Source organism: Rhipicephalus microplus, chromosome X, assembly GCF_043290135.1.
Source record: "Rhipicephalus microplus isolate Deutch F79 chromosome X, USDA_Rmic, whole genome shotgun sequence".
In the NCBI taxonomy this organism is placed as follows: Eukaryota; Metazoa; Arthropoda; class Arachnida; order Ixodida; family Ixodidae; genus Rhipicephalus; species Rhipicephalus microplus.
The window spans coordinates 338489844-338515150 of record NC_134710.1 but is presented as its reverse complement, the minus strand read 5'-3'; the positions used below and the strand labels follow the sequence as shown (position 1 = coordinate 338515150).

The 25307-nt window shown below is 42.3% G+C and overlaps 1 protein-coding gene across 4 annotated transcripts; it reads left to right on the top strand.

The window, feature by feature from the left end:
* Window positions 1-11933: 11933 nt before the first annotated feature.
* On the top strand, window positions 11934-25077 carry LOC119187275 (uncharacterized). 4 transcript variants are annotated; one of them, XM_075879774.1, is made up of 8 exons: window positions 11934-13769; window positions 14889-15020; window positions 17467-17537; window positions 18755-18907; window positions 19878-20030; window positions 20131-20343; window positions 22814-22899; window positions 24419-25077. In XM_075879774.1, the coding sequence occupies exons 1-5, from the start codon at window positions 13617-13619 to the stop codon at window positions 19891-19893; spliced, it is 525 nt and encodes a 174-aa protein (XP_075735889.1). In that variant the 5' UTR covers window positions 11934-13616; the 3' UTR covers window positions 19894-20030; window positions 20131-20343; window positions 22814-22899; window positions 24419-25077. The 4 variants fall into 4 exon arrangements, with proteins under 4 accessions (XP_075735889.1, XP_075735887.1, XP_075735888.1 ...); XM_075879772.1 differs by having other exon boundaries at window positions 20131-21241; XM_075879773.1 differs by lacking the exon at window positions 24419-25077 and adding an exon at window positions 21066-21241 and having other exon boundaries at window positions 22814-24399.
* The last annotated feature ends 230 nt before the right edge of the window (window positions 25078-25307 follow it).

Genomic DNA, 25307 nt, shown 5'->3' with positions numbered 1-25307 from the left:
TTGACCTCCCATCTAGTGCCAGTGGGCGACTTTTACTCGGCTTAAAAAAACAATAAACATTGATACCGTAACGCGAAAATTTACATCGGCTAATTCGTAGCACCGATGCGCACCGATCCTTTATTATGGATCCATCTAATATTCAACATGCTTCCAGCCCGAGACTACGAATTATCAGCTGGTATTCGATCATGTCGGCCGAACCAGCGTTCGCAGTGCTGGCGCACGAGTCCGCAAACACAAACATAGCAGCGGCGCTTGAGCGGGAAAGCCGGCGAAGCAGCCGCAGGCGCCCCGCCGATGCCATACCGTGTCGGCTTGCCGACGGCGTCGCTAGGCTTACGACGAGTACGGCTAAACGACCGCCGGCGATCGCAACATGTGGCTCGCGTGAAATTTTCGTCGTCGTTATTTCATAGTAACAAATGAACAATAGGTAAGTGCCCCATGTTCGCTGTGTCTGACGGAGTGATGTAGATATCTGTATACTTACAGCGACGAGACCGTTCGCAGGCACGGTTCTTTCATCGTGCTGGTAAGGCACAACCTGTGTACCGCTGGCCGCACGATTAGTCGTATCCGCGATCGCCTACACGTTGGATTTTCGATAACGATTGTCGCATGGATAAAAAGACATAAGTTTGCCTGAGCTACTATTTTCGTGAACTTGTACGCGACGTTTCCTTCGCTTGTGCCGGCAATGCACTCACACCGGCAGCCCGCTTGATACCGATGACGTACGAAGCCTACTTTTCCTATATATCGCTTTGAACTTGTGGTCACTGTGCGCATACACGACCGCTGATGAACAGCTTACCTTTATTAGCATTGTCAGTGTTCACCGTAGTTCGAACTTATTCAGCACATTAAAGCGAGTTCTCGGCATTGCCCGTGTTTGCGGAGACTTTCACTTGGCTTCGGCTCGCCCGTGCCGGCATGGTGGAAACGCGAGGGCACTTGCTGTGTGCACTGACAGCGTGTTGTACTACTTTCCTCTCATAACATCTTCTATTCGTTTCATAGTGCTTCACTTTCAGAGTGGCGTATAGCCTATATATAACTTGTTTTCATGATCGCCGACCACGCCGAGCATTGCAGTGCAGCATCGACAGGAGGCGATCGCGGCGCAGTTGCCCTCCCCGTTGGTCCCTTCATTGCCGGGCGTTTGCGCAAGACACGCATTGTCACACATTTAGTCCCTGTTGGACGAACCGTTCGTCCATTGGTTTAACGACTGCAGTTAGTCCAACTTTGCTGAATTTCGGCTTAGAGTGTGGGCACTCAGTTGTGGGCGAAATCCGGTCATACACGATGGCCATCGTCTTCCTTGTTCAAGGTACCGAGTTAATCTTGTACATATTAATCTTTCCATCAACTTGGATACGCATGATGTAAGAGATACCGGTCAATATGACGCGAGGCTCGCAGGGTCCTTTCCGGACTTTAGGACTGGCACCACCCATGCTGTCTTCCAAACAAATGGGATCTCTCCCGTGCTCCAGACATGATTAAATATGTCCAAAAGGGCCCTTTTTTCGCTCATATGGTAGATTTGTCAGCATTTGATTGCTGATCAAATCGGGACCCACGGCACAGCGTCTTCTTAATTTGCTAAGTGCCATGTCCAGCTCTCGAAAGGTGAATGGCGTATCCATCGTGTGAAAAGACTGGGGTGACAGAGGAATCGCTGCTCCTGCTGATCTACCAGATGTGTACACGTCTGCGAAATCCCCTGCAAGGGTTTGCAAATCTATTGCTTGTTTCAAAGCGAGTGCTTCGAATGGCCTGTGTGTTCGGATATTCCCAGAAAGACTATTACTGCCCATATCTTTGTCAAGGGCGTAAACGTTGACAAACTCTCACAGAAAGGGGCCCATTGATTTCGGTACGCATTTATTCTAAAAAAAAGGCCCCGTATCTGCATGTTATTCTGCAAATATCGTCGAAGGACGATAGTCTTGCGTGTGAAGAGAGTGAACAAAATATTTATTTGATGTCCTGCGCAAGAAAATCGGTGAATGGTATTCTGGAGGCGCTGCGTTAGAGTGCCTCGAGCGTGCAGTGGAGGCGAACGAGCGCATCAAGTCATGTCACACGTGAGACATGAGCGCCATCTGGCAGTTTTCTTGGAAAACGAGGCGCGTGGCTCTGAGACGGGTGTGCGCGCCCGTCTCAGAGGTGATAAGGTGTAGAACGCAAGGCGAAGGGTAGGTGCCACCACCGTGTCGTCTTAGGAATACGTTGGAAACACTTGCCTTTTCGTTCAAGTGTTGCATGGTCAGCACAGCGTGATAAACGCTACGGTCCTTAGAATTACTTATGTATGCCTTTTCTAGTGAAAGACACACATGCAGAATATTGGCGTGTTGTTATGGTGCCTCAGGTATTCGCAATAAAGGCTTTTTAATTGAAAATCACACAAGTATGAACGCTGAATGTTGAGCGCTATTGGTGGGCGCTGCGGATGGGGTTGGCCCTTTGAGGTATTGTAAGGGCGGACAAACAGACAAATGTACAGACAGACAGACAGACAGACAGACAGACAGACAGACAGACAGACAGACAGACAGACCAAAATTGTTCCGTCGAAGCTCCCCAAGAAAAACTATCGTCTTTAAAACTCCTGAACATCCGACCGGAGATTCGAACACGTGATCCCTCACTCCGCAGCGCGCTGCGTTAGACGACTAAACCACGCGCCGGTGTAATAATGGGGAGATATTTATATACATCATTTAACGCTGGTGGTGAGTAAATCTCGGAGGGGCTTGAGCGTGCTCTTTGATACGCAACGCTCCTACGTTGCGAATAAATATCACTGAAACGAAGCTTGGCTGACTGAACTTAAGTTCGTGTTTATTTCGCTATAACTGATAATTCGCTACATGAGTGTTCGCTCTTACGATGGAGTTTCAAATTCCGCGAAATAATTCAACAAAGCCATGCACAGAAAAGTCCTCCTTGCACCCGTTTTGAAACACCGGCGCAACGATTCAGATCAAGTCGAGTTTCGCGACATGCTTTTGCTCGCGCAGTAAAACGTCTAAATGCCTTGCCGTGGTGGCCTATAGTAGATAAGATACTCGGCTGCTGACCCGCAGGTCGCGGCATCAAATCCCGGCTGTGGCGGCTGCGTTTGCGATGGAGTCGAAAATGCTGTAGGCCCATGTGCTCAGATTTGGGTGCACGTTAAAGAACCCCAGGTGGTCGAAATTTCCGAAGCCCTCCTCTACGGCGTCTCTCGTATATTAATAAGGTGGTTTTGCGACGTTATACCCCACATATCAATCAAGTAAAACATCTAAGTTTTTTTTTCTGTTTCTTTTAAGCGTTGTTCGAAAAGCTACGAGTATACATACTGACAAGCCCGCCAAGAACCAAACCAACTCGGGTTTCGTTAGATCCCGTTTCAGTACTAAAACGTGACACATATAATGAAACCCGAGTAGCGCGTTATCAGCATGACGTAGAGCATTTTCGATAGCAAAGCAGCGAGCAGTGATTTTTCCAGGAAGGAAACGCATGGCAAACCAGATAATGATCTATCGTGTGGGGACTTATGAGCGATCTTTCAATTTTTTTTGGGGGGGGGGGCGGGGAGGGGGGTATCGTAGGCTCTCTAAAAAAGTAGAGTATTTAGGGTGTATTTCATCCACGAAACTGTAATCTTGATTTGGCTTGCTCGCATTTGCTTTCTTGAAAGCTTGACTAGCAAGTAATATCTATCAAGAATGATAAAGAGTGCTTAACAGCGCAAACGACAGGAGAGGATAGAGGAGACGAGACAGAGCGCTGAGATATCATGTTATACCAACACGTCCAATCCTATACTGTCTCTATTAGGAATGTGATTGTATATTGCCAGGCTGATAGGGCTGGCACCACTTATTACGTGAACAGAATGCAGGGCCCTAGCCTCCCCTCCTCCCAACCTCGGAATTCGTATGGAGGAGGAGGGGGCGTTTTGCCGAGAATAAATAACGAAATGGGGTTTTTAGGAAAAAAATCACAGCATATCCACGGAGGGAATGATGATGAGTGGGGCGAAGTGTCCGTCCGTCCATTCTTGCTTGCGTCCGTGCGTCCGTCCGTCTGTGCATCTATCCGTCCGTCCGTGCGTATGCGTCTGCTTCTCTGCCTGACCATCTGTGCGTCCGTCCGTCCGTCTGTCCGTCCACCTTGTGAACACTCAAAGTATCACCATCTCGTATCTTTTTATCCCGATCGTAGTCGCGCGATCGTATCTCTACTTCCCCTGTGGCACATTACCGTCCATCCCCTGTGACTCATATCCGGGTATGTGCCACCTGCGGTTACGCACAATGACAACGGGGGACGCACAAGCCACGCCATAAAAAGCTTCGCCCCTAAAATCTTCAACAAGTGTGCTCTTCCCTTCCACCCTGAAAAAAAAAAAGGTTCCTGACTACAGGGACTGTCGTGATAATGCAAGGAAAGCGTGCGTGGTGTATGGCAATTAAATTATCCCCAAATACTTGATTTCTTCTCAGGTGCATTCTGACAAAAAAACCAACTTCGAAAGGGTATAGCGCATTAGACACGATACAAAAAGCAGAGACGTAGCAGCCTTCGTGGCTACGAAAATTTTGCAGAGATGATATGTTACTCTGTGGGCTATCATCGAAAGTACGTGTTGCGACGTATTTTTGTGAAAACTTGGCACCTCGCAAGAACGAATAGGATTTAGCGTGTCACGGAGAGTCTGGTTTGTTCACTGAAGCCAAAAACATGCGAAGTGGTGGTGTTCGTTTTTTTTTTTGCTAACGCGTTAACACGGAGGCTAGCACAGCCGAACAAGGGAACGTCTGATGTAAAGTAGCAAATTGGGCTAGTTGGAACATACGCATCACAATCATCGCACAAGAAGGACAAAAAGAAACCCAAGAAAGTGCACTACACAAGCGCTGTGTGTTTTTTTTTAATAAACACCACTTCATCATTTTCCTCGACAATCGTTTCTTTCACAAAGCTCATAAGGTAATCATGTGGCAAAGAATAAAAAAGGTCTTGTGTGTCTACGCTGGACGCAGTACAACTCGACCCACACTTTTACCTCCTCATCCGAATTACGAATAAGGACAAGGTCAACGAACTGCAACGCCTCTAAATGCCTCTGTAAAAAACCAGACACAACGTGTTGCCATGAGTGCCACTCGGTAACAATTGCCCGGAAAGGGACATCAGCCTTATGGGTTTTGACAGTGAAACAAATCGGCGCTTGTTTTATGCACTTTCTTCTATTTTTTGTCATTTGTGTGCGCTGATCTCGGTGAGGGAGCGTCTGGCTAATGATCGTCCCTGAAGAGACGCTCCCGACTTCCGCTTGGCGGCGCGACAGTCTGTGGACATTGCGAATATATGCCCTGATTCTTCGTAAAAGGAGCAGTAAGATGACACGGAAAGCACCATGTTGTGTCCTTTGGACAGTTTGAAATATCCCTGATCTCCAAGGAAGCACTGTCGAGGCATTCCCGCCTGCCTTTATATGCAGTCTCGTGCAGCAACAATGGGATGCTTATAGGTGTAAGGTTTAAAGAATGGCATGTAGCAAAAATCTTTGTTTACAGGAAAGGGTAGAATTTTCCGGCCACGCTTTCGTTCCTTTTGCTGCTAATGAGAGGTGCAAGCTTGGTAGTATAGCACTGTGACTGAAAACAGAACGACAGTTTGATTATACTGACACCCTCATGCCCACTTTGTGTGACGCTTTCAAGAAAGTCACAGTAATTGTGGCGCAGTATCTGAGTGCATTACTTCGCTGTTCGAGCCGTGGCAGGCTACAATAGTATATGCCATAGTTTACGAAACTTGTACCACTTGAACCATTGCACGCAAAGCTGAATTTCAACGCTATATTTGAATGAGTGATGACTTCGCCTTTTTACATGCTATATTACTGCTTCCAGAATTTTTAGGCTGAAAATATTGCTGCCCTGCCGTGTCATTGAATCGATAGTTCTGTTGCTCATAGCTTGTAGAGCATCATACATGCATTTCCAAGGCCAGTGGGTTGTAATCCCACTCACAGAAAGTGACATTTTTTGACAACTTTAGCTTGTTTTAGCTTAGGTTATTATGTTTACACTACGGTTAAAAAATAGTTTCACTTATGTTTTGCTTGGCTGGATTGTCTGTTGGTTTAATTAGATTTAGTAAAGAAACGAGCCTCTCAAAAGTCTATTCCCCTTATGTCGTACTTATAGCTTGGAAGAAATGCGGCGGCTGCATTGCCGATGGAGGCGGAAATGTTGTAGGCCCGTGTGCTCAAATTTGAGTGCACGTTAAAGAACCCCAGGTGGTCGAAATTTCCGACGCCCTCCACTACGGCGTCTCTCATAATCATACGGTGGTTTTGGGACGTTAAACCCCACATATCAATCAAGCTTGGAAGCAAGTCAACTGCTTTTTTCAGAAATCTTCTTTGGGTGGTCCTTCAAAGCCTTGTTGGCGGATCTCATCGTGCTTTTCTTGTATTTCTTGATTTTCTGGTATTTGCAGGCTGCCTCACGTTAAATCATACTGGTGCATCAATGAAGAACGCCTGCAATGTCGTAATTTTAAAAAAAGCTACTCGGAGTTCAGGAGAGGGAAGGCGGCCGATCGTGCAGTCGTCACGGAGAACATCTACGAGTCGCCATGAGTGTTTGTGCAAAGAATTTGTGTAAATAAACAAATTTTAGGTTTATATTGTATGTATTGCCATAGTCCCGTTTACGTGTTATTAATAAATAGTGAACGGTGCACGTTAAAGAACCCCAGGTGGTCGAAATTTCCGGATCTCTCCCCTACGGCCTCTCTCATAATCATATGGTGGTTTTGGGACGTTAAACCCCACATATCAATCAGGTGTCGAGGGATGAGCACCTAACTGGCATAATATGCTTTCATGGTTAAACTATTTTTCGTTACAATATCCTGCAGCAGATATCATGACAAATCTTGAGAGTACGTTTTTCAAGAGATTGTTTGTAAGTTATGTAAGTGTGCATCACTTCATGTTTTATATGAACAGTACCAAGTATGTTCTGCAGGATAGTTACAAATTAAAAGAATCGCAGAAATAGAAGAATAACAGAATTGTTGAATGTTGTAAGCTTCCCTGCCGCAATATTTCATGTATTGCGCTTTATATGCTCGTTCTGGTATTTATTATTATTATTATTATTATTATTATTATTATTATTATTATTATTATTATTATTATTATTATTATTATTATTATAATTATTATTATTATTATTATTATTATTATATTATTATTATTATTATTATTATTATTATCATCATCATCATCATCATCATCATCATTTTGTCACTTCCATGCTATTACAAGTGCACTCTATCGTAGAGTAATATTTTCGTGTTTCGCATTGCACAGCTAGCAGTGTTCTTAAAATATTTTAATAATTTATCCCTTCTTTGCCATTATGCAAGGTTTTGTAGTATATGTACTGTTTCTTGAAATGTTGTTTGGTTGTGTGTAGACGGAATGATTGTTCTTTCTCGGTGATTAGTCTAAAATACTGAATACTGCGATACTACATAACCTACCCCCCCCCCCTCCCAATGTGATGACCGTTTTACCTTAGTGATTTCATAGAATAAAATGTTGTTTAAAGCTTTGCAAATTGTACTGCGACATTTTTTTACCTTCAACATGGTGACTTTAGTGAATATTTTCAAACGAATGCACCATGATATCATAAAAGTGAACTTCAATATTGTTTTCCACGGCAGAAACCCATTTAATTCTTCAAAAAACCGCTCTACACAAAAATTTAGGAAAATCTAGGGAATATCTTACTCTAGAGAAGGAAAAAGTGGCTACGCCGGTTTGCAGCACTGGTATCTTGCCTCCAAAGTTTGTTTGCCGATCTCGGAGGTCATGCAAGGTATATGTAAATTGGAACCGTAACCTCCATAAAAGCTTATGTATCTATAGTTGACGGCTCATTACTACCGTAACGATCTATTTATAGAGGGGACAACAAACAGCTAACAAAAAATGAAAAAATAAAGTATGAAGTCACAACCGGAAGTGATAGCGAGGTCGTCTATTTGCTCTACATAGTGCCAAGTAGAATTAATTGCTCACCTTTTATGTGCCGTTAGAAATGGGCGATTTTATTGTGCCTTTATAACTCCCCAATTTCATTCGCGAGAAATAAAGAAAGACCATCAAGAAAGTTTGAAGAAGCAAAGATTTTTTTTGTTTGCCAAAAGGTCTACTTGCAATGCACACCAAAAACTTCGCAAATGGAAATCTATATAGCACAAATATTCACGAGCACAAGGCATTAAATTTCGAAAACTCACGTTGCCCAATCGTGGAAAGCCACTGCAGTGAGACATCAGCCTGAGAATATCGCTTTGGGAACCGTAGAGTACAGCACCTCGTTGCTTATCGTGTCACATTTATCGTCACCGAAGACGAGGGCACGCCTGCCGTGCGCCAGCGAAGGCAGTCGGCAGTCACAAAAGCGGCTATTTACGCATTCTCTGAACTAGTTCTCCTCTGAAATGTCACGCCAGTAAATTGCACATCAGCAAATAAATAAACTACGGAAGGTACACATTAAACCACCACACAAGAGTGAGCGGTGCCTCATTGACCCGGGAATGCGCCGAACTAAACACAAGCGCTGAGTAGAAGTTTGTGTAGATACGACCCCCCCCCCCCCCCCCCCCGCGCATTTACGGCATTCTGCCAAAATATGAAGCAACCATTCATTTACCCAGGTGTAAGATAAACCGTAAAGTAAACTTATAGTTAACTCTTACATATTTAAAATTACGACTATCTGAAAAAGAAATTATATTGAGTTTTTAGTTTTCGTTTCCCTCTCCTGGCGTAGTCGCGCTTCAATTGTCAACGGATGTTGATGCCTATGGCAATAGAGGTTTTTAGTTTGACGTTTTTGTGGTCCGCCCCGCTCCGGGAGCACCCGCGAAGCCGCAGCGGAGCGGCGGCTGATTTTTCTCTTTTAGTTATTCGTTGCCGACAGCGAAGCGGACCTTTCGCAGTAGCAGCGCCCTCTGGTCGTTTTCATCGTCGGTAAACAAAATAAAAAACATTTTTTTCACGTATACAAAGCAAAACAATAACGTATAAATTATCTTTTCCCGAAGTATTTAGAAATCCACTTTCAATGTATTAACCGTCTATTTTTCTGACAAAGAAACAAGCTCTGACTTGATAGTAGCCGCTCAAAAGCCAGCAAGGTTCCGTTCCAGAACCATTGCAAGCATTCACTGTGTGTTGTTTGCGCTTTTGACGCGTGCGTGGTGGCGGCGTTTTTATTTTTCACCGTTGAAACTGTGTTTTCGCGGCTTGCGCTGGGCAGGTGACGGCGAAGCTGCAGCACTCGCGGAAAGCGTGCCATCTCCGGAGGAAGCCATCTTGAAATGAGCAAAGTTGCTGCACGCACTAGAGAGGGCGCGCGCGTTGTCCCCCTTCCGCTTGCAAAAACGGCAGCGACGCACCGTGCTCCGCTTAGGCTGCTCGTAAGCGGACCGTAATCCCCGCTCCGGTAACCCGCTTAAGGCCTTAGCGGAGGGCGCATGCGCACTCGCGTTCCCGCTCCGCTTAGCTGCTAAGCGGAGCGCAAAAACGTCAAACTAAAAACCTCTAATGGCTTTTCAACATTTTTCGTTCCAAGTTTCTCATCCCATCATAATACCTCCCTCGCAGTCATGTCCATCGACTTGTCACACTTATGGTGCATTCAGACGACGGACCGAATCCGGATGTGGCGGGACGGACGGCGCATCACGTGACCTCACATCAGCGATTCCCCTCGTCCACGACTCGTCCGCGCGACTCGCGGACGGATGACCGCAACCTGTTTCTCACATCGGGATTCTGGCGGGGGAAAGCCGATACTTCAGCGGATTAGCTCGTGGTTTCTGGCAACCAGTACATTTTTGTTTGCTCGCGGCATGGCCTTCATGGCTCGCGAATAGCTGCGCATGACTGGTCGGCATCATCTACGCTTGAGCATGGTTTACTTAGTTTCCGGGGGCTTTGTTCTCAGGTGATTAAATACGCAGAAATAATTTTTGGTGGTTCGGGAAATGTCGCCGCCGTCGTTTGACACGCGAGATTCTTAGCCATCATGATGGTGAAATATTCTAACTTCTGCAACCGGCGACGTGCCGCTTCTCAAAAAAGGATGGGAGATACGCTCAGAAGTTCTACAAGTGGGGAACAATGTAGTTGAAAGAACATTCTGCCAGCAACTCCCTTTTTTCCTGAAAGAATAACACTCGTTGTTCATTTGTCACAACGCAACAGACATCGCAGTCAAGCGTCGCTTCTTGCGGGCATCCATTTTGAATACTCTCAAACCGGTCTGCTTTCAGCGCGCGCAGGTAAGCGCCGAACCTGCTGTCGAGGGTAATCCGGCTGTTTTCTCCTAGGACACCGTCCGTCGTGTGGATGCGCCTGCAGGCGGATCATCCGCGGATTAGCCGTCCGCGTTCACGAGAAATCCGGATTCGGTCCGTCGTCTGAATGCACCATTAACAATAGCACCGTACACATTGATGTCACGTTTTCATACATAATCAAGATGTGGCATCTGCTAAGCAGCGTTGATGATGTAGCCTAGTATATGTGTGTAGCACATAATGCCAAACGCCCTGTCTCCGCGCAAGGTAACGTATGGTACGGGTCGCCTCCGTGAAGGATAGACGTGCGTTCGAGCACACGACGTGCATTTCGAAACATTTCGTGGGTCATGCGCATTCTGCAACATATCTTATCGAGATTGCCGTGGCGTCTTTACGTAAACGATAGTGAATTCGTGACATAGGGCAGTTTCAGTTTCACGTACGTACGGAATCATCATGAAAGAGGAAAGGAAAATGGTGGTCATTAACCTGTGTTGAGGAAAGTGTCTATAGGAAGACGAAGTCCAAACAGGAAGTGAACCGCCAGACTGGAAGGCGCCGATTGCTTCAACGGGCTCGCGGGCTGAGGGAGCTCGCGGTGCGTTGCGTGACAGACCGGCGCCGCCGCTTGATGACGTCATTCATACGATCGCATCAGGCGGGCTCGATTGCTGGCCTTGACACAGATTGCCTTTTGCAGAGGCATTGACGTTCGGTGCGGACTCGCAGCGCCGGAAAAGACCAGCTGCTTACACGTGGCTCGGATGTCGGGCGCGCTCGTTCGCCAGGTCCCTCCAGGTTTGCCTCCAGGGCCATGGGGAGAATGCAGCTCCAGACTCCGTTCCGTGAACACATCCCATTCTTGAGGACGGATCCCAGCTCCACTGGCTGGTCGCCACAACTTGCCGGCCAGCTTCGCTCATCTCTTTTGACGATTTTTGGTATCAGCACTCGTCGATGGTTCTGCAACTTGTCAAGAACGGTTCGACAGCAGACAACACACGACACAAGCAAGGTGTTCTGTCTGGTGTTCTGTCACCCGACAGAACACCAGACAAAGTACATTACAACATATACATAGCTACGTGTCTATCGGAATTTTGTTCCCTCTACATCAAGAGGCACATGTGGGACACAAGACTCTTAAAATGACAACTCAAATTTTTACACGTACAGTAACGTAACGAAATAGAATAGAACATAAAGTTGGCTCCTTGAGCTCATTCTGGAGGAGAGCGCTCAGCTGGGGCCGTGATGAAGACAAAATTTTGGCCCAAATCACCAGCAAGAAACCGAAAGGTGGAGAAGGTACTAACTAAAACGCACGACTCAATGCGTCTTGTTACGAGCCGCGTCGGTGGCCGCAGCGGACCCAGTACACAGTAAAATTTTTTACACCCTTATAGGTGTAAAAAGGGTGTTATCGCAATTTACACCCTTTTTTCAAAATTTCACACCCTTTTTTCTTTCGGGACACCCTACAAGAAGGGTGTACAGACAAAAAGGGTGTTGTTGAACAAGATGAAGGGTGTTAAGGGAAGGACTTAAGGGTGTACCCGTGCCACACGGGCACAGAAAATGACATTCGGTATATATAGCGAAGACACGTGCACTCAGTTCCCGAATGACATTTTTTCTCGGCGTTGCTGTTATGTCCAAAGCGAATGACATTTGACTTGATGATTTCGATCGCACCACCTTCCTAGTGAGCATTGGGTGGGTATATATAGCAATAAAAAATAAACAAGCGTTTACAAGCTTCATACACATCGAATGATAATTGAAAGAATAAATAAGCATATTACACTGCCGTTAGCTTTCGTTCATTAGTTTGTTTCACGACGTTGCAACCAACCATGGCAACTTAAGCCAAAGCTAGTCAGATCCACAGCATAAAAAGGAAATGGCGCCTGGCGCATTTATTTTACATTGCATATATACCAGCTGAAGAGAAGTTTTAAGCAGTTGTTTGAGTGGTTGGTGTAAATAAGATCCGCGAAAAGTTTCCTTCTAGTCGAATCAAATGTCGTTTTATATTTCTCAATCAAATGAGTCCTGGCGATGACATTAGAGGACGAACGGCATTTGGGCGATTGCGATTTCGTTCATCCGTGATGTGGCACCACGCGAATGGCCTTCAATCTGAAAGCATTATAGGAGATAAATGCCATTTTTTCTGCCCGTGTGGCACGAGTATTAAATGCATCCATGCTTACATATTAAAAAGACTTGAGTGGAGCAAAGTGTATGTTGTACTGCATTTTTTAAGATTATGGTGTCATCGACACCACACAAACAAGGAAATCCTTTATAAAGCCATTGTCACAACGTTATTTTTTGTAATATCTTTATTTTCATAAGAAAAGATCATGATATACACTTTTTGCTTCGCAGAAAACTGTACAAGAACAATCAAGAAAATGCACAAAAAATGAACACACACTTGCAAAGGTTCAACATGTGTGTAAATATTTTTATATTTACATGTGGAACAAATTTGGTATCGAAAGAAGGAGAGGTACTTTTGAAATAATTTTTCTACAAACGACACTCAAACGACATTCCGGAAAGTTCAAAAGGCTCAAATTCAACAGCCACGACGAGCGCACGCCGTTCTCACGCGCTACTCGAATATAGGATGTGCTTGATCAAGAAGGAGACGCCGCCATTACCACTTCCTTTCGGGAGCGCTGTTAGCACGACGACGGCTGCTGGCCCTTCTTTTTTACTTCTTTCTCCGGCGGCCGTGGCAGGGCACAGCGCCTTCGGGAAGAGGGGATGAAAGATGTAAGGAGACGAGAGAGAAAGAGTGGCAGCGTCTTTGGAAGGTTACGTTCGCTTGCAAGTGACGACTCCAGCAGCAAACGCGTCAGAGAGGTCGTGTCCATGTAAGCATGGTTTACCCCCTGTCCCTCTCCGCCCCCTCAAATTCAACGTAGAGAAGCGAGCGCGGAGGGAGATACCATTGCATATAGAAGGTGTGATGCTTCCGCACTTTCTCGGCATCTCTTTCCACACCCGCAAGCTTTCACTCCTCCGTCAGTACTCGTGAGTGCGCGCCATTTTGATAACTGCGCCGTTGAAAACGTGACTATCTGCGCCGTTCGCAGAGTGCTGAAGCGTTTGAATAGTATTTGGCGTGCATTTTCTTCACTCGCGCTGAGGACTTTGGAACGTCAATTTTGTGCGCTGCGTCATCCGAGATGCCGCCGATCCGTTGTCTGCTGACTGTACCGCACATTCAGATAAAGCGGACGTACCACTTGGAAGAAGGTTCCGTGGTCGCCCTCAAACATGCGATTGCCACATGTCCTGTCCTTGGGTCGCAAGTTCAACTGTCTTGCAGCAAATTTCAGGTAAGTGACTGCTTATTTGTTCAACTGTGTATTTGTTGAGAGCGATAAGTGCTTTTAATCGTCGTTGAAAGCTGAGGCCCGTTTTTCTTTTTTTTTTTTTTTGCTGCGAGTTTGCGTAGTTTCGTATTTAAAGGCTGGGGATGTGCGCTTCTGTACTATTGTTAGTGGGGTCCGGTTTGCCGAAACAGTGTTTCTAAGAGGAAAACTAAGCGTGCAAGTTTTTGTATTATTTTACAACTCATGCGTTTTTATTGTCTGCCTCATACATGTGTACGCGTGCCCGAATTGACAGTATGTCGAAAGGCAACTACATGTTTCGCGTATCGACATCGTAGCTAGGCCTCACTGAAGGCTTGTCAATGGTCGCAAGCCTTGTGTTTACGTTCTGACCGCATTAACCTCTCCTTGATGTAATTTAACTCACCCCTCCCACACACCACAACAAAAAAAAAACGTGTTGATACTCGAGATAACATCGGCTGCGATGTGGCCGAACGAGTTCGCCGTGCACTTTTAAACTTAGTTCGCTGAGCATGCGGCTGAACTACACTCGCTTCAACAAAGTTCGTTGATTTTGAACGGTTGGCAGCGCACACCACTTTTCATAGAATGCACAAATAAAGCATGAGAACGTAGTGAGGCGCTTGCTTTAATATTTTCAAGAATGTCACTTTTGTTCTTATCGTACACAAACCTGTGTTATCGTCTATCTAGAGTGTATTGTAAGTTGGAGCGCTCTCGAGTGTTTTGTATTGTTGAATTAACATATATAGCGTGTATGATGCGAGTTGTGGAGTTGTCTCAAGTGTACGTGAGGAGAATTGCATAGTGAGGGGATTAGTCGAAAATTTATTTCGAGTAAAGATGCCTATGCGTACCTGCGTGTGTGTGTGTGTGTGTGTGTGTGTGTGTGTGTGTGTGTGTGTGTGTGTGTGTGTGTGTGTGTGTGTGTGTGTGTGTGTGTGTGTGTGTGTGCAAGGCATTCCGGAGGCCGTGTCTCCAACAGGCCATGCGTGCTGGCAGCTGAGCCGTGTCTTCGCGATCTAGGAACATACAGTAGCGAACAAACCCTCATACATCTTTTTCAGTTCATTGACAATATACGGGGTTGGTTTGCAGGTAATGGATCCTCTGTTCAATGAACTTGTCGACCTCGCTACTGAAGACAGCATACCCGATATGTCGAAAATCGTTCTTATGGCACAGCAAGAAAGTAGCGGGAATGAAGCGCCGTCATGTTCATCGTCACAGGTAAATTTTCTGAGTTTTTCGTTCTTATTGTTTAATATTATTAAGATTAAATGCTCTTTTATAAATATTTAAATTATCAGTTATTTAGTTTTGATGATCAGTTGCAACTGTTGGCGCGAGCGATTTTTGGCAGCGAGAGCAAAACGGCACGAAATGTCTGAGCTTGTTATCAGCTGATGTCATTCTAGAAGTCCGATGTTAAGTCCTAACGCCTGATGCTCTTCTCTAGATTAGTTATCGAATATGGTACAAATCCTTTGCGGATGTTACGATCTAGCTGCTTTTTAAGTTTTACCGGCTTATGTTGATTTGAGTACATTTTGTTGGAATATTACTTACGGCTAGGGACATGTATGCTGTGGGTGAAAGAGGAAGTGTGATTGTGAGCAGCAAAGCAGGGGGACTTGAGTCAAGCGCAGTGTTTCTTCGCGGAAGGTGCGGGTGAAATCGGTGTTGTGGAATAGCAGGGAATGAATTAATAAATTTTGAAGTATTTTATTTGAAGTATTATTTAAATTAAAAAAAATTGTATTGAAGAAATTGTTTTATTGTCTGCGCTTTTCGCACGCTGGCATGCAAGGCCCTGGTTATGTTTTTTTTTTGCGTGTGACACAAACTTGCGTGCACTCACGCAATTTTAGGAGGGTGCCTTTTTTTAACCATTGCAGTTTTTTTAAAATAAAAAGTCTATGATACGCTGGTTCCTGTCGTTTTCGCACAAACTCGATGGCGAAGCGAAAATAACTTTCTGCAGCTAAAATGACGACCACGTGACAAATTTAAAACTGTTCAATTAGCATTTTAATTTTGGGCTTTAGTGCCGTATATATCAAAGTTCTAGTGGGAAATCATAAGTAATCGCACCTGGCCGGCACGAAGCACAGCATAATACCGAAATGACCCGTGGAGCGGAAATGGTGAAACTTAAATGGAATGGTGCGCCAAAGCAGAATCTGGTCGTAAAAAGTCTGCAAACATCTTAAAATACCCAAGTAGACAGCTTATCATTTGTCTAAGATGGGTGGTCCTGATATTTTTCGTTCTGAAAATATAAAAAGACTAAAAAAAACATTTCACTTCTCTGCAAAAAGAAATGGCAAAGTGTCTGCGCCAGAGGTTTATTCTTAGACAGGGGAAAAGTTTCATTGCAGTTTTCTTGTGCACAGTGCATAAATAGTACGAGAGAGCGTGTACCAGTTCATGGAAATGCCGATTTTTGCTTGCACTACCAGGTGCAATGAAAAGCTTAAACCAGCTCTGCCGTTATTATTGTAAAATACCTACCACCTCGTCATTGCAATGTATGAATACCAACTTGCCGCTGCCCTGTATGCTATGCATTGTATCTCAATATTGTATATTGTGCATTCCCACCCCTGAAACTGCCCGCGAGGGCTTACAGTAATATAATAAATGATGGCAGTGTGAGCTATAGCAATAGGTTTACAGTTTCTAGAATGTGTTGTGAAAGACTGGCGTGTATTTAAATATCTCCATGCTATAAGCAATATCTAGTACATTTACTGACCAAAGTAATAAAAGATGGAGCTCTCAATTATCGTAACACTGCAACTTTACGAAATACAGCTTATTAAGTTGCCCTTGCTATGTTATTACTCACTACTCACCAACAGCTAGCGAAGTACCATTGAACAACACTGCCAATGGAGTGCAGCGGAGTTTATTAGGGTGCCTAATGAGACATAAAAATGTTGTTTATAGCCCATAGTATGGATCTTTACTTGTATGCGGGTCTTGTTAGCTTTCTGAAATGTCAATGAGGTATTGTAAATGAGTTCTTTGGAGATCCGCAAGGTGGCTGAAGGTATTTTGCAAGAACCAGGCCAGTTTGCAGAAATGCGTATACTAACGCATTAGTGATTACGATTTTCTGACCTCCTGGTTGAAAAATGGTTCTCAAGCAAATGCCTTCAGTCTTGTGAGAGGCCATGGATTGCAGATATAAGAAATTTATTTGCCCCTTCTGCAAACATACGAAAAGAAGAAAACAAAAAATATCCTCTTTGCTGAGTTTGTGGAAATATTAATAATTTGTTTTTTATTGAAATGGTGCCACTGTTTCAACTCAGTGGGGTTCGTTTACTTCACTATTGGCATGAAAGTAATACCTTAAAAGTGACTTCAATGAAACCAATATATGGGATTTCTCAAAAATGAAAAACGAGACCTAAACAGCCCAACATAAACAGTTGTAGCCATCTGGCATCAGGGAACAAAAGTATCATGAATATAGCTTTATTATAATAAGTTCAATTGCAGACTAACGTCTGCTGATAAAAAGTGCAGTCATCATGGCTCATTTCGTTACCAAGTCTCATGACAGATACATGCTCATCGACTGTAGTGAAATGGTTAATGTGCTGGTTGTCCTCCCCTTATTTGTATCATGTAAAAGTTGCATTATTGTTCGTTCCCTTGCTTTCAGGGCACATTACAAGCTGTTGTTGAAACTGGTGAGCAAGACACACCAAGCATGGTCATTGAGCCTGTCGAGCGGTAAGGGCTTTTTTAGGATCATTTGTAATTGCAGTATGAACAGCTATGAGTTATGGGTAGAGATGTGCAAATATTAGTTCGCCATATTGAAGCAGTTCCGAGTAATAAAAACCAGGTTGAATTGAATATATTCAATTCGGAATGATACATCAACAAACTAGGAAAAGATCAACTTGAAATGAAAATTATCACCAATAAGCATTACATAAGAATTATGCAGTGTTGTTTGAGGGTACCTCATTTGCAGTTATTTAACATGTTTGTGAAGGAATGATAGCTGTTTGGTATAATTAGAGAGCTGTGACACGAATGTACGTCACCATTTCTCTAGACAGTCACAACAGCTGTTCACCAGTCACACTAGTGCTTATGTGTTGATCTTGTCATCATAGCTTAATCCTTTAAATAAACTTGAAAAACTTATTACGTAAACTTTTCAACATTACTCGTGGCTATATAAATATTTGTGTTCATTTGGCATGTATTATTACAAAGTCATATTCTGTTGAAATATTTCAAATAATGTAATTTTTGAATTGTATAACTTTCTAATCAAAAGCATTATTAGAAGATAAGAACACTGATTGGTTAATGACTTGCAGTCTTCTCAAAGCCATGGCGATTTTAGAGCTACACTTACACATGTGCGTTCAGGAATTGCAGAAGTGCAATGAATATGCTGTAAGAAATGCATGTTCTAGTCATGTTCTTCTTATCTTCCACCTTGATCAAAACTACTTGAGCTGTTTTTATAGATGTGAGGCACACTTAAAGCATTGCAATAACAATCCAGCCATGACATTCAACATCTTCCACCTTGATCAAAACTACTTGAGCTGTTTTTATAGATGTGAGGCACACTTAAAGCATTGCAATAACAATCCAGCCATGACATTCAACTTGACTGTTAATATCTATTGCAAACTCACTTTTTCAGCTTCTATAGCCTTGAGAACACTATAAATCAAGCAGACAAGCTAGATGTTTTATTGTGAATGACTCATAAACTTTTAAACTGCTGATATATAAACTGCTGTCTAGCACTTTTGGCCTGAGTGTGTTTGTGTTGCTTTTACTGCAGGTTTCTTGTTGTTTGTTTTATTCAGCCCAAATATCTGCTAATTTCTGGCTTTATTTTTAACATGTGCATGAGCAGAAAGATTACCCGAACTGTTATTTTTCTTGCGGTAATTTGCATCATGATACATTTTTTACAGCCCACTCGGCTCAGGGGATAATGATGGCATAAATTTTAAACTACCCAGCCTTGGTGCCCTCCATGGAAAAGTGATAAGCTCTCCGCTGCTAACACCTTCTACATTCAGGCAAATCATTGACATCCTGCACAATGAAATGGCCAAGCACACACTGTGAGTACACAGAGGTGCACATTTAAATATAGTGTCCTGCCCTGTTAAACTTCAAGTTGTGACAGCTTAAGCTGCGATGCTCAACTGTCTTGCAGGTATCCAACGCGTTGTTTCTACAGTAAGGTGACAACCCTGCTTCTTGACAAGTATCCACAGCTGAAAGATGTAATTGGAAGTGGGCACGTAATTACTGTTATGCTGTAAGATATGTGATACTTACGCTTAATCACATTGCTCCCTAATGTTCCTTAAAGCTCCTTAATCACATTTAAAAGCAGTTTTGGGTACATTTTTTTCAGTGTTTCACAATGCATTGATATAACAACATTCACTTTAATAAAACATATGTTCAATCTTGAAAATCTAATTTTGCATTGAAGTGACACTGTATGATGCTTACAATTACAAAGACTATTGTGCACAGATTCATATGTAAAATCGAAAACAAAAGAGAAAAAGAGGGTTCTTCATTAGCTGGGACTCGTGGGGTCATTATAGTCTTAAGCTTCATATGCTGTAGGGTGTAATTGGTAGTGGTCACTTTTCTTATTCGCAGCCGCTGTCATGAGTAGCAACAAGTTGGGGTCTTGTATATGGCCGCATACACAATACTAAGGCTCAAATGTCCTACAGCTACATAAATCACCAGACGAGTGGATAAGTGAGCGTGCTACTAAATTTTAGTCAGGGTATTGCAGCAGCCATTTATCTGTGAGACATACTTTTTAATAAATAAGCAGTGCTGCTAGACATTTTGTGAATGTTTTGCAACTAGTGAATGCTTTGGATATATTTATCAAAAGTGCATTTCATTACCAGCAGTTTTAAAGTCACTGATATCAGTGGGCTTATAGTGCTTGAATTTTAGTTTGTGTATTTATTATGGAAAGAAATTCATTGAAAAGGCCAGGTATGCATGTATCATTGTGTACATGAATATATTGAGCACCTTCATTTTCCGAATTGACAGGACTCCTGGAAAGTAGCCCTCCGCAATAAGTATAAAAACCTAAGAAGGAAGCTGGATGATCATGAAGATGTGTTAGCAAGTCGCCAGAAATTCGGTGCCCAAAAGAAAACAGGAGGCACCACTGAGCTTCAAAGAAAAAAAGCTGGGAAAATGGTGAGGATAGTTTAATACCGTGCTCACAGAAAATCCCACCCATTTGTAAAAGCTGCATGAATAGTCTCATCAATAGCTTGCAATTTGATTCCAATTCCAGAGTGTGAGCATCACAGATCTAACAGCAGAAGATGATGACAGTATTGCCAAACATGAAGATCGACTTGTTTTGGAAACCAAAAAACTATTGCCGGATGAGCAACTCGTGGAAAAGTTAATGGCCTTGACAGCTGGGAAGAGGCTTCCTGACGTTGCGACGAAAACGATTCGTGATGTGAAAAAGAACTACCCCTATATGATGGACTTTCAGCGAGTACGTTGGCTTTTTTTTACTTCTAGGTAGGGTACATCTGTGGTTTATTAACTGTATTGCTGTAATTATATAAAAGTGAAGAAATTTAACTGGGTAAGAATACAACTTGTTGCCACTGGGGTCCCAGCCTGCAACCTTCAAGTAACTCATATAATGCTCTGCCAGTCGAGCTACAGTGCCAGCCTTCCTCCTGTACACTTAATTGGGGTGGATGTGTGCACTTAAACTTGGGAGTGTTAGCCAGTGCTGCATGCTCTAAGCTATTGCGATGAGTGTTGAACACCTTTTGCCTGCTGCCACCCCGCGGCATATTACTTTTGTACTATAGCTGCAGTTTACCAATAATCCCTCACATACTTTCTGAAGGCATCAAGTCTGCCAGAACAAGACTCTTGCTCTAAACGCAAGAAAAAAGTGGAAACATTAGGCCTCGGTTTTCTTCGTATGACGCCGCTTCAATGAAAACGAGCTGACAGTAAAGATAAGAAAAACATGGGGACTTGATTTTGAGCGCATACTGTATAGTTATTTGAATGTTGTCTATTTCATGATCGAGGACATATATTTAGTGGGCAATGTTCTATTTGTATTTTGTAGAGAGATTGTTTGGGTGCCGCCAGAAACTATTTTAGAATATATGAAAAATTATGTAGGTGAGGCTGCTCATCATGAAAGGCCTGACATTTTGTTTTATAATGTTGCTCGCTGTTTATTCTATGCAGTTTTGCAATGACTTTACAAGACTGACCGACCGACATAAAACCAGTCGGGAAGGTTTCAACAGCCATCGATAAATTAACCCAATTGGCAGTGATGAAGAAAATACGTTGTAGTGAAAACACGAGGCAAATGTTGGAGAGAGCACGTCAAATGGACCCCAAAAGGATGAGAACAAGATGTGAGTTCATGAGAATTTTATTTCAGCTTGGATTGTACTCGATACTTGAAATATGATTGTGTAAAAACAGGGAAGACAACAGACAAGGATAACTGCGTACTTGCTAGGTTTGTAAGACATTAGATTACAGTTTTTCGGTAACCCCATAGTTAATTTTCCACAATGTAATATGCATGCACTCTCCCGTATACTATAATATTTATCAGCAAATAATTTTATTGTTTTCCCTATCAAGGATCCTAATAATTGCCTGTCTTTCATGAAACTAGCCCAAGCTGTTCAAGGAGCTTTTGCCACTTAAATCAGAGTTACTCTGGCTTACTCCTAGTGAATTCAATCAGTTACATTGCTCAGGTCACATACTTTTTTAGCACTATGTTCTTGTGTTGACCTACTTTTTTTTGTGGTACATAAAATTGCAATCTGCATTATCATAAATAGCTCATCTTCATTCTAAAAATATAAATCTGCAGAGAGAGTAAAACATGTTTGTGTACTTATGTATTACTTACCTTTTGTATACCTTTTATGATTTTTTTAAAATTCAGTGCTTTCAAATTTATTGTTTGCTTTATTTGTGTATCATTTCTTGCTTACAGCTTCTAATAATTGTAGAAGCTGAAGAAAAATGGCCCTGAAAAGTCTGTTCGCAGCACACACATGCAAGGGTACTTTAAATGTTGGCAGCCACACATCCTTGCTCTCGTGAAAAGAGATTTTATGCAGCTCCTCACTTAAAGGCTAGCAGAGTGGAATTGCGTCCATATGTATCAGAAGGCTAACTTATCACAGGAGGTCAAATCACAGGAGGCTGTATATTAGGAGGCCATATGTATCACAACCTATAAGAAAAGTTGTTTCAATGTGCCCTAAGTTTGCACTTCAGAGCTCATTTGTGTGTGCTGTCCATGTTTTCTTTCAAGTGCTACACATCTGATAAATGGATGAACCTGTACAGACTGCCAACTTTACACTTACTGTTTTGAACAGCATAAAGGATGAAAGACACATATGATAGCTGAACATCAGAAATGCCTGTATGGAGTCCTTTTTTATGTTTATATTGTTGTTTAATCCATGAGCTCACATTATCTGCCCCAACTCACCCTTTTGATACATTTCAATACACTTGCACCATTGGCCCTTTCCTAAATGTAACACCCTTTCTTAGGGCCACGAAGAATATTTTTCTCACAAGGGAATACTTAGCAGTATGCTGATGGCCCTCCTTTGTAGAAGTCACGGCTAGAATTAATCTATATTCAAAGAAAGTGTAATTCCCAGATTCATTCCTATGAAGAATATGTTTTCACGTGTTCTGTGAAAGCTGGCTATCACATTTGTGTTTTATACAATTGTGATTGAAGTCAACACATTACCCTTCTAGCCAATTTCTTGAGAATATGCCGCTTCTTTACAAATTTTGTATGACAAGCTTGCATCTTCTCCTTCCCAGGCTTATTTAGAAAGCATTTTAGATGTTGAAATGCATGCTTCATTGCCTCTTATCACAGTTTGAAATTATTTATTACTGTCAAATAAAATAGCCTTGCATAATTTTATTTTTTGCAGATATTATGGCACTTGTAGCTCTGAAAATCGTCTGTGAGAATGTGAAGGAACGGTCAGCATGCTCAATTTTATTTGTGCAAGAGACTGTGAGTATATGAAACACTGAGTAGCTAATGTCACTGCATGTTAGCAAATGAAAATTTAGACAAACTGCATCAAAGCGAACTCACTATTGCTAGCAGAGGCCAATGGTCAAGTTATGACAAAGCAATGCCAGTACAGTTACACCCCTTTATAAGAGGCATGCTTCGGATGGCAATTCTTGTCTTTTATACAAGATGTCTCTTATAAGCAGGGTGCCTCGTACGCATTTTCTTATCAGCCCATATTTTAGTGTAGGCACACTGGTGTCTCGGATACCCGTTTGTCTTTTATATCAGTGTCTCTCGTAAAGGGGTTTGACTGTAATACCAAATTTAGAGATGGCGATAGATAACGTGTAAAACATAATTTTGTGGCTGTAAGCTGTGACCGACGTAAATGAAGGAATTGTGAAGGTCAGTCAGCCAGTATTTTTTTTTTCAAGTGCATGACATTGATTTGCAATTTTGCGTCCATATGCTTTAAATGATGCCTTGCAATACTCACTTTAGGTTGCATTTTACGTCAAGATGGTGTTTTTTTCATTCTAAACATTGTTTCGCATGTGGCTTTGCAAAACAGCAGTAACTCCTGCTAGCATATACTTTCTCTCTCTATCTGATCAGAGTAATCACGAATTAGTTTTGTGACTTGATTCCTTTAATATATGAATGCAAGGCCCCAGGCTCATTTTATGCTTTGTTTGCTTTGTGACATGTCTTGCTTTTAAGCAGTGTGCATTAAATAAATTTACACAAGGCTATCCTCCGCCGCCATTATTGTGTCTGCAAAACAAGAGACATTTTCAAACTCTTGAGTGCTCCTTAACCTTATGCACTCCATACTCGTGTTTAAAAAATCTGAGTATCAGGTTAAATACACAGACATAGAATAACAGTGTGATGAGCGTTATAGTTGCATTGTATTAGATTTTTACAGCAAGTAAAAATAAATTTCAAGATGAAACAAGGATGAAAATATATGGTACAATCTACATCACCTTCTCCTGCTGTTGTTTTTTTTTTGTGTGTGTCAAGGAATGTTTTTATTTTTCCAGGAAGAAAAAATTTTTATTTTTCAAGTATAACACAGTTATTTTTGTTAGCTGATGTAGAATAACTAAATATGTCTGAAGAAACTCTTGAACGAGGCTTTCTTTCTTTCCCTATTCCCTAATGAGGCAAGTTTTGTGCACGCTAAGGGGCAGTGAATACCAGCTTTTTGTTTGTGTATGTCGAATGGATGCATAAATTTTCATTGCTTTGCATTGTGATTGCCTAGAGAACTCGTGACACTACAATTGTTCCCTTCATTTTGTCAGATGCATTATATTGTTTTAATCTCCCAGTTAAACCATAGTTATGCTGCACACATTGAAATTGTTGTTAATGATAGATATCACATCTGTAATGCTAAAACAGAAGTTGTGTCTTTTAAAGTGCTCTAAACCTGTTTTTTAAACTGTACAGAATTTGAAGTAAGCCACTCAGTGAAGTCTTATGCATTTTCACTTTGCCTATACAGGACGACATGCCAGCAACGCCATGTGTATCTTATAATGGGGCCGTCCTTGAAGATGCAGAGTTTTTCTGGCTGATGCTAGACCAGACAAAGTGTTTTCAAGTGACTAATGCAGAGGAAGGACTTGTCCCAATTATGTGTGTAAACTGGTTGTTCAATGTTCAATATGCTTGTAAAGCGTTCAACACCCTTGTCGTCCTCGAAAGATTTTTTTTTGAGCTCGAAAAGACAACACCAAGATCTGTTGTTGCAAAGTTCTTAAACATTGTCGTAAAATCCACATAGTCATATGATAATGCCATATGGTAATGTTCTTGCACATTTGCCTTACTGCATATTTTTTATGTTTGATTGTATTAGTGATTGAAAATATATTGATTTTGCATTTGCTTCACAAGTCGTGCATGTTTCTCCTTTTGCATAGCCGGGCACACATGCTGTCAAATAACCCATGGTCATTGAACTTTTTAGTTATTACCATATTACATTCCTGCAAGACGGAACTATTGTGCAATAGTTTTTGCTGCTTGTTTGCTAATCTAAATAACATTACACTGCCTTGGTTATGGTCAGATTAGATTATGTGGGCCATTATGATATAATGCACATTGCAAGAAGCATGTGTAAAATTTTGCAATAAATGTAAATAATTTAGAGAAAAACTGCCTTGTGGTACTTGTTCTTGATATTTAGTCTGCACAAATCCATATTTATTTCTAGAATGCATCAAAAACAGATTTCTTTAAAAGTGAGAGCGATGCGCATCTACATAGCACTGTTGTTTTTATATATGCACAATATTTTTAACTTGGTAAGACTGAACCTTGATTTAGCCATGCCAGGTTTAACTGCAAATTAAGTTGCTGAAATATGTGTATTCTCTGCATCCTGC